Below are 16,531 nucleotides of genomic sequence, written 5' to 3'. Positions count from 1 at the left end.
AATTCTCTAAATAATAATAATAAAATCATTTATTAAAAATCGTCTCTCTGCCGGGAAAAAAACCGGTGCAACAATTTTTTTTATTATTTCTTTTTTTTTCTTTATAAGAGAAATTCACTCGACAATTTTCTAATATTAACAAGAATAAATACAATTAAGTGTCGCTGCAACACTCATGATAACATCGATTCTTTTTGTCTCGTTTAATTATTTTAAGGGTGCAGAATGTTAATCAATCAGTCTCGTTATTTATTAAGAATATATGTGTGTGTCTGTGTGTATATATATATATATTTATTTATGCGATGAGTGTGTGTATACGATATACGGGTGTGATGTATCTACAGCAACCAGTGCGCATTTTTGTATAAAATCGCCTCCTACACGTTATATAAAATTCAATTTACACGGATTAATAATTTAAAACGTTGTACAAAAAAGTACGATTGCGTAAAAATAACGACGATGGGAACGGCAAACTCAAATGTATTTGGAAGAGGAAGGGCCCAGGGAGCTGCTCTTGATCTTGGCGCCGGCCTTGGGCACCTTGCCGGACACCGAGGGATCCTGAAAAACAGACGAAAAATTTTTAAAAAATATGCAACTCGGGGAGTGAGGGCGCCAAACGGAGGAGTTCTTACCGTCAGGTCGACCAGGGAGGGAAGATGGAGACGTCCGAGGGTAGAAGAGGGAGACTTGGTGGTCCGCAGGGGGCTGATGATGGTGGACATGGCCCTGCTGAGGCCCCGCTTGGTGGGAGTCTTCTTCATGGACAGGGCTCTTCCCAGCTTACTTTTTGTTTTTGAAGCTAGTCTTAAAGTAAAAGACAATCCTACTCTATCATATAATGTCGACTTTTACCGCGGGAATGCGAAAATTCGTCGGAAAGACGAAACGGTTCGGGTTTTAAACAATTATTTACGTTTTACTCACTTGATGGCTCTGCTGAACGTGTTGCCGTTTTCGCTGACGTTGGCGGGAAGCTGCTCCGGATTCAGTTTGACCACCAGATTTTCCTAAGAGATTTATTTTACGGGTTATTAATGGTAAATGCCTAAAATTAGAATGTTTTACCAACGATTCCGTTAAGATAATGTTAAGAAATACACCCCATTGTATCGTCTACCATACTCGTGCCGTAACGATGCCGCACTTATGTACAGTACGAACGGTCGGACTCTTCTACCAGTCTGGCAGATAATCTGGAATCGAAAACTATTTTCCTCTGTGATCCGTGCACTGCACGTAGTGTGACCGAGGAAGTTCGTGGGAAATTTTCGGCTTATTAAAAGTCGTTATAAACGACAGAGATGGACACCGACGGTTCCCAAAAGGTACTCTGTCGTTGCCTGGTTAAACGAATGTGGCCATAGGACGAAACATACGACCGACTCTGGCCCGACCCAATATTAAGCTCAATAGTAAGCCCTGACGTATATCCGAGGAACAGAGTCTGTAACGTTTTGTCCCATGGTCGAACTACGTATCATTTGTGGTTATTTAAATAACTAATATGAAAAATGAGTGTTATTTTTTAAAATCATTTCCTCACTTCTTTTTACCTCTATGTATTTAATGTTTTACTTTTTTATTTTTATACTGTCTACTTGGACCTTGTTTATAAACAGGACTTATTACACAGGCATAGTTTCTGTCTAGAAAGAGAGGAAGTTTTAGTCGAAAGGTAAAACAAAATACCTTTATTTTCTCCCCATATTTTGTTTTATCTTTTGACTAAGAATTCCTCTCATTGCTGGTCAGAAACTATACCGGTATAATAAGTCCCATTTATAAACAAGGTCCAAGTAGATAATATAAATACAAAAAAGTAAAACCATTTCTTTAAATTAAATATTTATATGGCACAAAATTAATTTTGTTATTGTTAAGCATCAGTTAGTTAACTATTAATTATATAATTTTACCAGACTATTTTATTTATCGACACAATTCCGACAAAGTAACGTTTAGTTTGGACGAGTGTCTATACTCTTTCTCTATCGAGATTATAATTTTGTTTCGTCTAAAAAAATATAGCTATTTTGCCAAAATATTGTATATTTAACTGACACTAAAGCCAAATTGTTTGACTAATAATAATAATAATAATAATAATAAAATCAAAATTGATAGGATTTCGTCTACAGATCCAAAAATATATTTCGAATGGGTTTGTTCTAACGACAAAGGGTTCGACTGCAGAATCTGACAAACTTCCGTTTCTTTACATTATTGATAGTCGAAATTTGGGTTTAAGCATTGTGTTAATATTTAATAAACTGCAGCTATTACAGTAAGAGAATTACAAGAACTGAAAATGAAAACCTTTCCTTCTTTTATTTTTCTCTTTAAACACAAAATGAAAGCCTTTCTAGTACAACAAATTCAGAAAAATAGAAATTTTAAAGCTAAATTAAACAAATATGACAAAGGAATATTTTATTATTTAATAAGTAGATTAGTAAAAATTGTGCTATATTTATTTTTAGATAATTTAAAATGCAACGGTCGATGCCGAACAATAGGTAATTAATAAAGTAACCATTTACGGGTAGACAGAAGGGGGGGGGAAAAATCACAAATTTAAAATCCAGATATGGAATAATTTAAAACACTAAAAAATTTTTTAAATACAAATTACTTCTTTTGATAACTCGGTAAAAAGAAAACCTTTCATATGGGAAATTTATTATCATTTCTACAGAGTAAATGGCAGATTCTTCCAATAAATGGACCGAATCGATCACGGCAGTAAGAACGAAGGCACAGGCCCGTCAATCAAAATGCTATTAACGTCGGGACCGTCACTCGCTCTTCTATTATTTGATTCCGACGTCGTCAATTTTATTTATTTTTGGAAAAATTAATGATCCCGCACTGTTGGGACAATACCGAAATATATAAAAAGTAGCAGGAGAGAATCTCCTGCTACTTTTTATATATTCTTGCATCCCTCTTGCATCTTGTTGCCTTATCCCGTCAATCTATCAATCAATCGTTCTAAATTCTGCAGTATGCAAATTTATGTATTCTAATCATTTCTATAATATATCATCATCATCATTCACATTCTGTTGGTTGTTTGACAACCAACTTATCGACACAACTTCAAAAGTAAAAAAAATGTTTTGATGCTTTGTATTAATTATTATTTAATTAATTGATTTTTGTGAACTTTATCTTAACCAAGGACATTAATATAAATGATAGGTGCAGTCGTATATGTTGGTATATCAATGCTTAAAAACAATAAATTTCACTTTAGAATTATCAGAATAACTTCTTAAGTGTAAGAAACAAATATAATATTACATTTGTGTTTCATTTTAAGGTAAACTAAGTTAAAAATAATACTTACGGAATCTGCCCGACAGTGTACGGTCGCCACGCAACGACATAATATGTATAAAAAATTATTTTTGTTCGTTTCCACCGACAATAATATAAATTTGCACACTCGTTCTTTCAGTTCGTCGTTCGTTCTTATGATCAGAGCAAATGCATTTTTACACTCTGAAAATACGAGTAATTTAAAATAATTAACTTAAATTTACAGATAGTCTTAATAACGATTTTATTCAAATGTCTACTTATTTTTAACCAAAATAAATAAATATCCAGTCTCGTAATATAACACTTAATGCAAAAATTAAAACACTATCGTTTTTTATTAGCAACCAAGATCAAGAGTTAGAGTTAGAAGCTAACCAATAAGTACTAAGAGCACTTATTGATTCGTGCAGTAAAAGTAAAACGAATGGTAATTGATTAACTTCTAACTCGGGCTCTCGATCCTCGGTCGCGAATACGACCATATAAAAATTCGAAAAAGCGATCGGATTTTATATATAGGTTATCTATTCGTAATGCATTAGAAGAATGAGCAAGCGAGCAAAAATCTTTTCATTTGGGAGGTCAACAATTACTTTTGTCTGAAAAAAAATTGGTTCTACATATTTTGGAATGCTGTAATAATAGTGTGGATTTCTGAATATTACAGCACTACTGAACATCATGTAGTGAGTGAGTATGGAATGTATGCCTAGGGGTATCAAAAGGTTCTTTCACATTATTATTAAATTTTTAATGAAAATTCCTACATTTTCCAAACTGGTAACTAGCTTTTGTAATGTCCCATACTCTCTCCTTAATTAAATTTTTAAAAAAATTAGGTTTTCACTGCTTCCACAAAACTAAAATATTTGATTATAAAGCAGAGTGATAGAAATTACTTTTGAATTAAATTGTTTAAAAAATTTTCTACAGTGTCAAGGGTGCAATTTTAAATTTGTCCAGCAACACTGGGCATCTCTTCTAGTAAGTAATTGTCATCTGGATCAAATTGTTAATGTAAAACTATCTCAAAATATTATAAGGACATGTCCTTAATGTCTAGGATTGATGATGAATCATAAAAATGTTTTGGTTTATTGTTTTCTAGCATTAAACAATAGTTTTAAATTATAAAAAAGGATATGAAAACAATTTGGAAAATTTTAAGAAATTGTAATAGAATCATCATACACATCCAATAATGATATAATTTATTCTAAGTTTATGTGTAGACACGACATTCATCAGATACAAATGGTGACAAACAACTACAAAATATTACGAATAAAATGTAAATTGCATTTCAAAAATAAGAATGTCCCTTTTTCCATTTTTAACTCATTCTGTACCGAGGCGGCTTTCTACTGAGCCCGTCGAGAATGCAGCAGAGTCTGCAACGTCAACCTGTGACCGGTGCAAATGGTCTGATTTATCAACATGGACCGCCCACGAAATAATCTGGGTTCACTTTGATTCTGGGTCCCTCCGAATGGTAGGCCAATGCCTCAACCACTAAGAATGCATTTTTATACAAATGCATTTTATTATTTTAGTATTTAATATTTAGCATTACAATATTAATTACTTGTTAATGATAAATTTTTTAATTTTGTTATTAAATTTCAATATCTAATTGCTGCAAATGCATTTTGATTTTTGTATATTTTGTTTTTTTTTGCTATATACAATAAAAAATGTTCATTGAAATCAATTTAAACATTATATCTATAAAATATAACTTATAAACGACACCCACGTGAACAACCTTTATATCATTTCCGACAAACTGCATCAATTGCAAAAACTCACCTTCCGTTTCTCTGACGTCTATTACTTTTTTGATGTGTGAGAGATGTAATAATTCTATGTGTTTGAAATTCTTGAACATGCTTCTGCTGTTTGCACTTAAATTAATCGTGCCGGGACTTTTTACTGTGCTCGATGTTTTATTTCTTCTCTTGCACATCTAGAATTGAGATTTGCAAAGTGTTAGATTATCGGTTTTTATTTTAATTATGGCAATTCTCCCATTTACGCAATTATAAACATAATAGATTCCAAAAACGTTTAAAAACAAATTAAAAATTATTTAATGGCTTATAAGGAAAAGAGATAATTAAGTGTTATCATCTCATTTCTTTATTCTCTTTAAGTATTCAAACTGTATAATTTCAATGTAGTCTTACATCTTAACAGTAAGCAATTTTCAACTTAGATTTATGCTCCAGAAAAGGCGCACACATTTATTTTTATACATTCAATGTTGTTTTGGTGAGCACCAAAACAATGTATTGAATGCATGAAAAAGTCATATTTGATTTATATGACTATGTAAAAAACTAAGACCGAATTATCACGTTGGCCCAAATATTAGTCGATGGATTTTTCTAGTTTTAAAAAAGGTGTTAAAAGTTGCTCTCGACCAATACTTGAACTCGATTAACAGTTTTCTTTGATTTAGATAACCATCTGTGATTACAGAGTCAATCAAATTCAAAACTCACTTATGCCAACTGTATTTACAAATGTCCGTGGTTCAAATTAATGAAATAGGAATGGGACGACAACAAATGTTCTAACAAAGAAAAAGGTGACAAAGTTTTGTTTCCAACTTTTTAAATGAAAATTGCTAATTTTTCACGGAGAAAAAAATTGAATAATAAAGCATTAACTTATACTTGGGCCCCAATTATCTTTCAAAAAGTAAAGAATTTCAAAACAGCAGTCGACTCGTATTCGGGCCAATGCGGTATATTAATCATCCAGCGATAAAGCTGGATTTATAATTGAGCCACAACTATAATTAATATTTGGAGCGATTTAAAAAATGTTAACACTTATAGGAAAAAGCATATGTCTGCCACAGTGGAGATATTAGAGCCATACTTTTGGAGAATTCCACAACTGTGTTATGACTTGCTGCACACGAAAGAACTACACAGATGATGCTACCCTAAATCTGGCATAACAAGTTACTTCATATTAATGTTAACATGTTTTTAAAGTATTCTGTATTAAATTATATAATAATTTAATATATTTAGGCTGAAATTTCCAAATTGCAACCTTTACAATCCCACTGTTGTCTGTCTGCCCTTTGTTGTTCTTAAGAATGAAATCAGATAAAAATTCAGACCAAAGCCTGGTAGTCAGAGGCCCCAATTTACTATATATGAAATTCTGGGCTGAACTGGAAGTCACATGATTTCAATTCAAAGATTTTCTTGAGAAAGGCGTTATATGCCCCTGTACATCATACTTCTCCTCGATAGCACTTGCTGTAAGGAGAAGTATGATGTACAGGTCAAGACATTATCATGTCTGGTCTCAATTTTAGTAAACTTAGTTTAAATTAAAGTATGATTACAAAATAGTAGTCTGGCATTGTGACAAAACCGCAATAAATTTGTCAATTTTTCTTACTGGAATGCCATTTTCGGATATGTTGAGTGAAGGCAGAGACTATTCTACATCAGTGGTTCTTAACCTTTTTATACATGCGGCCCACCAAATATTTCATAAATTTTTTGTGACCCCCCCCACTTTTTTTAATAATAAATAATTTATATTTGTTAAATTATCTATTATTATATAAAAAAATAAATTTATTAATGTAAATCATAACTTTATTATTTACATTTAAATAACATTCAAACTTCACAGTTAAACATAAAAACTCGTTGATTTTTAACAAAAAATAAAATAAAAAAACATGTCGATAAATCCGTCCAAAGTCGAAGCGAAAACTAAACTAAAACTCCCACAACTTGTCGTAAAGATTTTGCATATCTTTTGCAAAAATATTTAAATTTTCACAACCTACTACTAAGCCTACTATTTTTCCTAATTATTTTTAAAATTTCAAGCGTTAATAGTTTCTTAGAATTGCTTTGGAATAAAAGAAGTAAATATTGCGGTGTAAGTAGCATATTTGAATTTCTTTCTTCTGTACTAACAAAGTTGTATGTAGGAAGAAATAAAAAAAACTAAATAGGAAAACATTATCTTTCTTATTTCACTTTTCAATACAATATTCGGTTATACATCAATTTTCTTTTTATTATATTCTGAAGGAAATTTTGCATAATTTGGCGGGCTCCCGCAAACTTGTTATGGACCCCCAAGGGGCAGCGGCCCCCTGTTAAGAATCACTGTTCTATCCTATTTCCACAGTAATGTTCACATGTACCAAAACAAGGAACTGTTGCATCATCGAATTGGCAGTGTCTTGGCACATTAACTGGCTACTTGGGTCACCAGACTCGACCCCGTGCGACTTCTTGTGGGATTACGTAAGGAAAAGAATGTACATACTACCCTTACTACAGGATCTCCGGGATTATGACATTGCATCATAGCTGCCATTGCCACAATCAATCTCAGATATGCCAGGCTGGGTATAAAGCAAAATGAACTATAGGATGGATGGATGTGCATCATGTGACTAAAGATGGACACATTGAACATTTGTAACATGTTCAAACATATTTCGGCTGGAACATCTTTCATTTTGTGGGCATTTGACCACAAGCCTATGTCTCCTTGTGAAAATAAATCCATCTGTAATGCTTCATGATTTTGTGAACATCCCATATTACAAATAGCAGCAGTGACAAGCTAAGTATACTTTGTGAGCAACACTTAAAAAGCAAGAGAGAAGGAAAAATCCCAAAATATAGTAAAATTTAAAGTGAGACAATTTAGGACTGCAATGTTTTGTGATCTAACATTATTATTATTATTATTAAGGGCATACAGAAAATAAAGAACATTTGGCTATAAAAAAGGAAAAAACAGTAACGATAGGAAAAAATTTTAAATAATTAGTACAAGACCAGTTACTTTTCTACGTGGTCACCATTACGATTAAAGCGCTTGTCATAGCACAACACACATTTTTTTGATTCCTGCGTCATAGACTTCCACTGCCAGTTCTTTCAGCTAGTTAGTGATAGCTTCTTTCACCTCTCATCCATTCCAAAATGTTCCAAATCCATCCAAAAAATCTTTCAGCTTGGGAAAGAAATGGAAGTCACTGGGGACCAAGTCAGTATTGTATGGTGTGTGGTCGAAAACATCCCAGCCAAATTTCTGAAGCATAGCTTGAGTGGCTGCAGTAGAGTGCGATCACTCATTATCTTCTTTAATTAAATATTAAATATCAATTTCTCACTCTTGCTTCATTCATAATGTGATTGCCATTCACTTCCATGGTTTGTTTATGAATTTCTATAGGACAAACTTTCTTCACATTTAGAAAACTAACAACACTTCGCACTTGGTGGGATTTTCAATTTTTGTACACATTTTAACCCCTAAAAAAATGTAACAATAAATACTATGATACACTTCTTGTCTAGCCTTGGTATAAACTTGTGAGCACTATTTTGGCCTTTCTTTATTACTAGACTTATTACAAATGTCGTGATTTTACTGTACATTTTGTAAATGTGGTGGTATCATTTTCATAAATATTTATATTATAAAAAACTGATGAGGGACTTAAGGTTCAAAATGCATTCTTTTTCAAAAATAAAGTGATTTTTGAAGGCTGATCTTGTGTCGAGTTGTAAGGAACTGAGTCCGAGCGTTATTTTTATTTTATTGTTATTTTTATTTTATTATTATTTTTCCGTTTTATTATATTTTGTTTGGGGCTTATGTTTATTTAGGACGAAGGTTCCCCACCACCCTCTTGTTAGTAACAAAAAAAAAAAAAAAAAAGATAAAACAACTCACGGAGAAATAAGCGCCGTAGGAAAAATCTTGCGCACTTGTGCTGCCCAGCGGAAGTAAACGGTCCGCAGAAAAAAAATGGAGGGGGGAGTCTCCACACTCACTAGTAAAGAAATACTTGATAAACAGTCTTAACATCCCAGAAAATTATGATAAATACTTTGTAAACGGTTTATAAGCTTTGTCGGAAACTTAAAGCTGCCAGAAAAGAAAATTAATGTTAGCAACTAAGTATGTAAATAAGGGGAGTAACTTAGCGGAAGTGTGACGTCACCTCACAGTATAAAACCCGTACGTTAACCAAAGAAGAGGGAGGTGATTTCCAAATCGAGGCGACTTTGAGAGCGAGGTGAATTCGAAAGCGAAGTATTTTCTAATAGAAGTCCAGATTGATAATTGGACGATCCAAGGTGTTAAAGAGAAATTCGATTGACGATATCGAAAGGATTGAGGAAATAGGTTCTTCGTATAGTGAGGTGATGGATAGACGTTTAATTAGTAAGAGATTTTGTTCATAGTTTCTAAGTATTTGATTTGTCGAATTTTCAAAGGGGAATTAATATTAAGTTAAGCTAAGTAGCTGAGTTTATTGTCGGGTTGACTTGTTGAATTTCGTTAATAAATTTTGTTTGGATTATTGGCATTTTGTACGTAGTACATTCTAGTTGCTAATTAAATATATTTGAACTTTTTGATTTGACTTGATATTTATCTTATTGATTTGACTTGATATTTGATTTGACTTGATATTTATATTACTAATTTTTCGGTGCACGCTTAAAAGCCCAGGCCTGGCAAACTAATCTCGAATCCGCGTAAAGTACCCATTAGGTTAATGGAAGTTTTACCGACTGCAGTTAGTGTCGGTTTCCTAAGATACTAAAAATAGTACTTTACAGAGTGACTGTGTAATAAGTCTGGTAATAAGGAAAGGCAAACATAGTGCTCGCAAGTTTATACAGTAACAATAAGTCTGCCATTATGGAAAGTCTACACTTGCTAACACATCAGAGAACAAATTGACCTTGTATCAATGGCAGTAATTTACCCTCACAGAGTGCCACGTGCGAACGTTCTTTATTTTCTGAATGTCCCTTGTACATTTTTAAAATCATTTTTGCACGCATCCCGTAGTATAATACAGCTAAGCCACAATGCTTGTTCATGGACGAAAAAGTATCATTAATAAGTATTTTCTAATTTCTTTCTTTCCACAAACACATTCACACACATTAATTTCTATATATTGTATATTACAGTAATATTTGAATCTTTGCAATTTTTTGTTACAAGCTTACAAACACATTGTATTACAGTTATTGAAAAAAGAATTTAAGATTATCAATAGTTCATGCTATCATCTTGTTTTACAGATATAATAACATTTAAATTTCTTGCACTCTAGATGTTTTAAGATGTCAGAAAGTGTTTTAATATGAAAAAGAAATGTTTTTGGAACATTTACAATTTTGGCATCAATCTTAAAGTCGACTGATTCAACTTTCTTTTGACAGATGATAATATAATCTTTAATGAAAGCGACTTTAACATTTAATTATTAACAAAATGAGGGCTTGGTATTCTATATGACAAATTTTACAAACATAAGTGGCACAAGACAAAAAAATTTCTCGAAGTATCGTAGATATGCAAGAAATAGAATGGCCAATCGATCATTCGCCTAATCTGAACTACATGGATCATTTGTAGCAAGCTTAAAAAAATGTATATTTGAATAATCCATTAAACCCAGCAAAAACTAAAAAAATGCACTTCTTAATTAAAGAATGAATAACATTATCAATTATTGCCAATTTAGTCTCAGCACAAATCACCACATATATAGATGAAAAAGTACAAAAAAAATTAATAATATATTTATCATATTTGTTTCAATATTTTATTGTTTTTGAGCTGCAATTTGAAAAAATCATAGTCCTAAATTCCTGCTGTCATCAGTCTGCCCGTCCTTTAATCTTGAGAACAGAGTTAAATAAATGAAAGCCAAGATATAAAAAGCTTAGGAGCAAGAGCCTTGATTGACTATCGAGGCCTCTTGCTCCTCGATTGAATTGAAATCACGTGACTTCCGGTATGCAACATAAATCACGTGATTTCAATTAAAAAATTTCCCCCCGAGAGGAGTTACACGGATGACCAGCATGACTACTGCTAACAGGAAAAGTATGATGTGCAGGAGCAAGCCACTACTAGTTTGAAGTGAAAAGCATATATTTTAAATTAAATAAATTAAAATTATGATAAAAAATTGAAACCTGGCATTATGACGATGTCACAATAAATAAATGATTGTCGTATTATGTATAAAGGATAATCTTTTGGAACTACAGTATTTTGATGGTTAAGTTCATATCAATTTTTTACAAACAATATTGAATGAAATTTACTAGACTATATTTTTATATAATTATTTTATTTAAAAGCAAGCAATAATGTATTATTATAAGACAATAAATAAAATTCTTACCTCCAGCATATCTGTAAATAGGAACATGGTAATTATGTCACCTTTGTCATTAAAATTATCTTCCATTTCTTGAACTTCTACCTCCATGATAAAACTACGATGTGAAGATAACAAATGAGCCTAGAATTCAAACAAACAGTTCTGTTTTAAATTTGAAATTCAAATCTAATCAAAATAACAATATTTTAATGGGAGTATGATGAGAAACATTCAATTTAATTCTTTCACATAATGTTCAATACTGACTGGCACATACAAACCATCTGTTACTCCTAAGAATCCAAACAGATTCTTAGCATATACTTTCTTCAAAAGTAATCGATATTCATTACTTCAAAATTGACATGACAAAGGGAGAATAATGTAAACCTTAATAATTTGTCTATATCCATTTAAGTAATTTGTCACACTGAAGTTAAGATTGGTTAATAACAAAAATTAAAAATAGTTTTGTACTAAAAAGTTTTAAAGGATTAATATCAACTCTTGATATTTATAACAATAATTTATTATCTTGTGAACTTTCAGATGCTCACACACACGTGCAGATATTCCAAGCGTTTGGAAAATAATGCATCACAGGAGTGCCCGATAAAGCAAGAATGCCATCTGGCAAGGCACCGATGATGTCGGTACTGCATGGCATTCTTAATATCATTGGATGCTTGTACGGTGCACACGACAACATTAACCCGATGGGTGGTCGTACGTACCATCTGTCTGACGAGTTTGCAGAATATACGGTTGCAGAGTGCTTTCAAAAATTGCCGACGTAATTTCCAATGTCTATTTTCAATAATTAGCAATAAAGATGCACATTGCAAGCATCCATTGTTATAATAATCATTTATATCACATTCTTATATTTTTTTGAATGTTTAACAAAGCATAACATAAATACATAACATTTGATACTGTCAAACAATCTGCTAAATTAATTATTGGTTTACATCAGCGGTTTCCAACTTATTTTTATCGTGGAACCCTTTTCGTCTTAGTGAAATATGTTGAAATCCTGACAATTTTTGATGATTGTAGATAAAACAGCAAATAGAAACATCAAAATCAATTTATTGAAATTGACTTCAGCAAATTATTTTTTTTTTTCATTTTGTGACAAGAGTATCACACAAAAAAAAAAATAATAATAATAATAATAATAATAATAATAATAATAATAACTCTCCCGTGGTCACCACCTGGTCGTGGTGGGAGAGCCCAGTAATTTTACTGATCCATAGGGCAATGCAGGCTGGAGCACAAGCTCCTGGTAGGGACACCCATGCCAGTAAGGTCTATGGGGAGAAATGAAGCTAAGAGTGACCACACCCACATTCAGTGGAGATATTTACTATGGTGATAACTAGATCAAAGTGTGATACCGGCTCGGACGTCGCCCGGGTTAACAAGGTCCGCGTTCGTGGGTTAGGCAGAGGCTCACGTTCGAAAAATAGGTCACAGTCTCCCTTGGTTACCGGTGGCGAAAGCAGCACCGGCCCAAGCATGGCTACTGCAATGCCCTCAACAGATGTGAGAAACCAACCCAGCCTTGGTGTTTCTGTGGCAATGCATCCACAGACCACAAAGGCTGGAAAACCACGCCAACGGATGAAATGGACAGTAGAAATGAACGAGTTTATCATCCGTACTTATTACACCATCACAAAACTCGAAACAAACATGACAGCATACAGACAACAACTACACCATAGATTCACACAACAGTATCCTCATCTCACTGTCACCGAACAAAGGGTTGTTGATCAAAAAAGAACAATTATACACAACAACCTTATTCCACAAACAACACTTGAACTTATCAAACAACAGGTTGCTGATCAAATACATCAACAGACAGAAACATCTAACATTAATGAAGATCATGTAACCTGTCAGGATAATCCAGCAACAAGCATTGATAATAACACACATACAACAATTACCACTAATGATACTACAGACACTTCTTCATCCATCACTGATAACATAGACATGAATTTAGTTAATACGCTCTCACTTATATTTCAGGAAACACTCACTAAATATACAGGTACAGATCCCACACAACGACCACGAATACCAAAAATCAACACGTCAAAGGAAGTAGGAAAAACACTAAATTATGTAAACACTCACTTACTACCACACTACATTCATTCAATTTCTACACTCGCAGACATTCATACATTAGTTTATGCTGGGGCAGTCACAGTAGTGACACACCATGGACTGAAAATACAGTCACAGACAAATACACAGAAAACACAATACTATCACAAGCCTGCCTGGCAGAGAAGAATAGAAACACAAATAAATGACATTAGACAGCAATTAGGCAGGCTGACACAATACACTAAAAACAACATAACACCCAAATTAAGGAAACAGCTCAAAAACATTTTCAAGAAAATAAAAACACACACAAAACATGAACATCACAACACACGCATTACAGAATACATTGATACACTAAAACAAAAACTTGCTGCCAAAGCACATAGACTCAAACGATACAAAACATGTACACTACGAAAACAACAAAATAAATTATTTACAAACAATGAAAAACTTTTTTACAGACAAATTAATAACAAAGCAAACACTGATACACAGCACAGTGGCACACCAACAGAAGAAGAACTCACAACATATTGGTCTTCTCTTTGGTCCAGTGCTGTCACGCACAATGCTGATGCAGGCTGGATCGAGGAGGAGAACAGAAACTTGCACAACATACCAACTATGCCCTGTGTTGAAATAAACATACATGATTTCCAATACACTGTTAACAGAACACACAACTGGAAGACACCTGGTGTAGACAACATTCACAATTTCTGGTACAAAAAGTTTACATCACTGCACCAGGAACTAGCTAAACATCTAACACACATCATCATCAATCCACAAGACATGCCAAATTTTCTTACTCAGGGCATCACCTACATGAAACCTAAAAACAACAATACCACAGACCCCACACAATACAGACCAATTACATGTCTTCCAACACTCTACAAATTATTGACATCCTGTATTGCAAACAAAATATACAAACACGTTGAAGAACACAACATTCTAACAGAACAACAAAAAGGTTGTCGTAGAAACCACAGGGGATGCAAAGAACAGTTACTCATAGATTCAGTCATTCTACGGCAAGCACACAGACAACACAGAAACATACACATGGCATATATAGACTACAGAAAAGCATTCGACAGTGTTCCACACAGTTGGCTGCTACATATCCTACACATGTACAAAATACATCCATCACTCATTGCATTCTTTCAAAACACTATGCAGCATTGGAGAACAACACTACATCTCAGGGCCCATAACACTTCCATACAAACAAACCAAATTTTTATTAGGCGAGGAATTTTTCAAGGAGATTCCTTGAGTCCTCTCTGGTTCTGCTTAGCCCTGAACCCATTATCCAACATGTTAAACAACACGCAATATGGTTACAATATCAGACACAAAAAAACAACACAGTTTACACTGTCACATCTCATGTACATGGATGACATAAAACTTTATGCATCCACACAAAAACAACTTCATCAACTCCTACAAATCACACATTCATACACCAAGGACATACAAATGGAATTTGGCCTAGATAAATGCAAAACAGTTCACATAGAAAAAGGAATCCTGAAGAAAGAAGATTTTGCACTTGGAAATGGAGACGTTATTGAATCCATGGAAGAGGGCGAGTTCTACAAGTATTTAGGATTCCAACAGGCCAAACTAACAGAACATACACAAATAAAGCAAAGATTAATTAAAGAATACCAAAGTAGGTTAAATGCTATTCTCAGAACACAATTAAATGCAAAACACACAGTTAAAGCAATAAACACATATGTCATCCCAGTACTCACATATTCTTTTGGAGTTATACATTGGACTCACACTGATCTTGAGCAACTCCAAAGGAAAACAAGAACAACACTTACTAAGCATAAACAACATCATCCTAAATCCGCCACAGAAAGATTAACCCTTCCACGTAAAGATGGCGGACGTGGCCTGATTGACATAGTTAACCTTCACTACAAACAAATACAGTCACTGCGAGAGTTTTTCTACAAAAAACAAGAAACATCACAATTACATAAAGCAGTAACTCTAGCAGACTCGAATAACACACCATTAAACTTACACTCACATCATATGGACACAACACAACATATAAAAAGCATAGACACCATTAAGCAATCGTGGGCTCGAAAGGCACTCCATGGCAGGCATCCTTACGATCTGGCCCAGGATTCTGTTGACAAAACTGCGTCAAACAGCTGGTTAGCTCGGGGATGCCTCTTTGGGGAGACGGAAGGATTCATGATTGCCATACAGGATCAGGTCATAAATACTAAAAACTACAGAAAACACATACTCAAAGATGCAACACTCACAAATGACACATGCAGAAAATGTCACATCATGCCAGAAACTATACAACACATCACCTCTGGTTGCAAGCTCTTGGCACAGACAGATTATTTACACAGACATAACCAAGTAGCAAATATAATACACCAAGAGCTTGCAAAGAAACACAAATTAGTAGACATCCACGAACCATACTACAAATACATTCCACAGACAGTATTGGAAAACAACACGCACAAAATGTACTACGACAGAGCCATAATCACAGATAAAACAATTTACCACAACAGACCAGACATCACACTCATTGACAAACACAATAAAATCACATACGTTATAGACATATCCATTCCAAACACTCACAATATACAAAACGCATGCACTGAAAAAATTAGCAAGTACACAGAACTCGCCCAAGAAATAAGGCATCTGTGGAGGATGGATAGGGTGCTTATTGTACCTGTTGTTCTCTCCTCTACAGGTGTCATACCACACACACTACACAAAAGCCTGGGCACATTAGAATTGAATAGAAACACATATATCACTCTACAGAAGGCCACTATATTG

General features: G+C 33.6%; 1 protein-coding gene across 1 annotated transcript in view; it reads right to left on the bottom strand.

Annotated features, from left to right (window-relative positions):
• Positions 1–46: 46 nt before the first annotated feature.
• LOC136977207 (protein ECT2-like) overlaps positions 47–16,531 on the bottom strand; it is a 45,669-nt gene continuing 29,184 nt past the window's right edge. The window contains exons 19-24 of the mRNA XM_067272675.1: positions 11,558–11,677; positions 5,143–5,299; positions 3,359–3,513; positions 934–1,016; positions 642–813; positions 47–567 (exon numbers count right to left, since the gene is read on the bottom strand). Of these exons, the coding sequence (XP_067128776.1) occupies positions 481–567; positions 642–813; positions 934–1,016; positions 3,359–3,513; positions 5,143–5,299; positions 11,558–11,677 (774 nt within the window). The 3' untranslated portion in view covers positions 47–480. The remainder of the gene's footprint in view (positions 568–641; positions 814–933; positions 1,017–3,358; positions 3,514–5,142; positions 5,300–11,557; positions 11,678–16,531) is intronic.

The sequence above is a fragment of the Centruroides vittatus genome, unplaced genomic scaffold (genome assembly GCF_030686945.1).
Source record: "Centruroides vittatus isolate TY-2023 unplaced genomic scaffold, ASM3068694v2 contig_1112, whole genome shotgun sequence".
Classification (NCBI taxonomy): domain Eukaryota; kingdom Metazoa; phylum Arthropoda; class Arachnida; order Scorpiones; family Buthidae; genus Centruroides; species Centruroides vittatus.
Note: the sequence above shows the minus strand (reverse complement) of the source record. Positions and strands in the feature narration are given on the sequence as shown.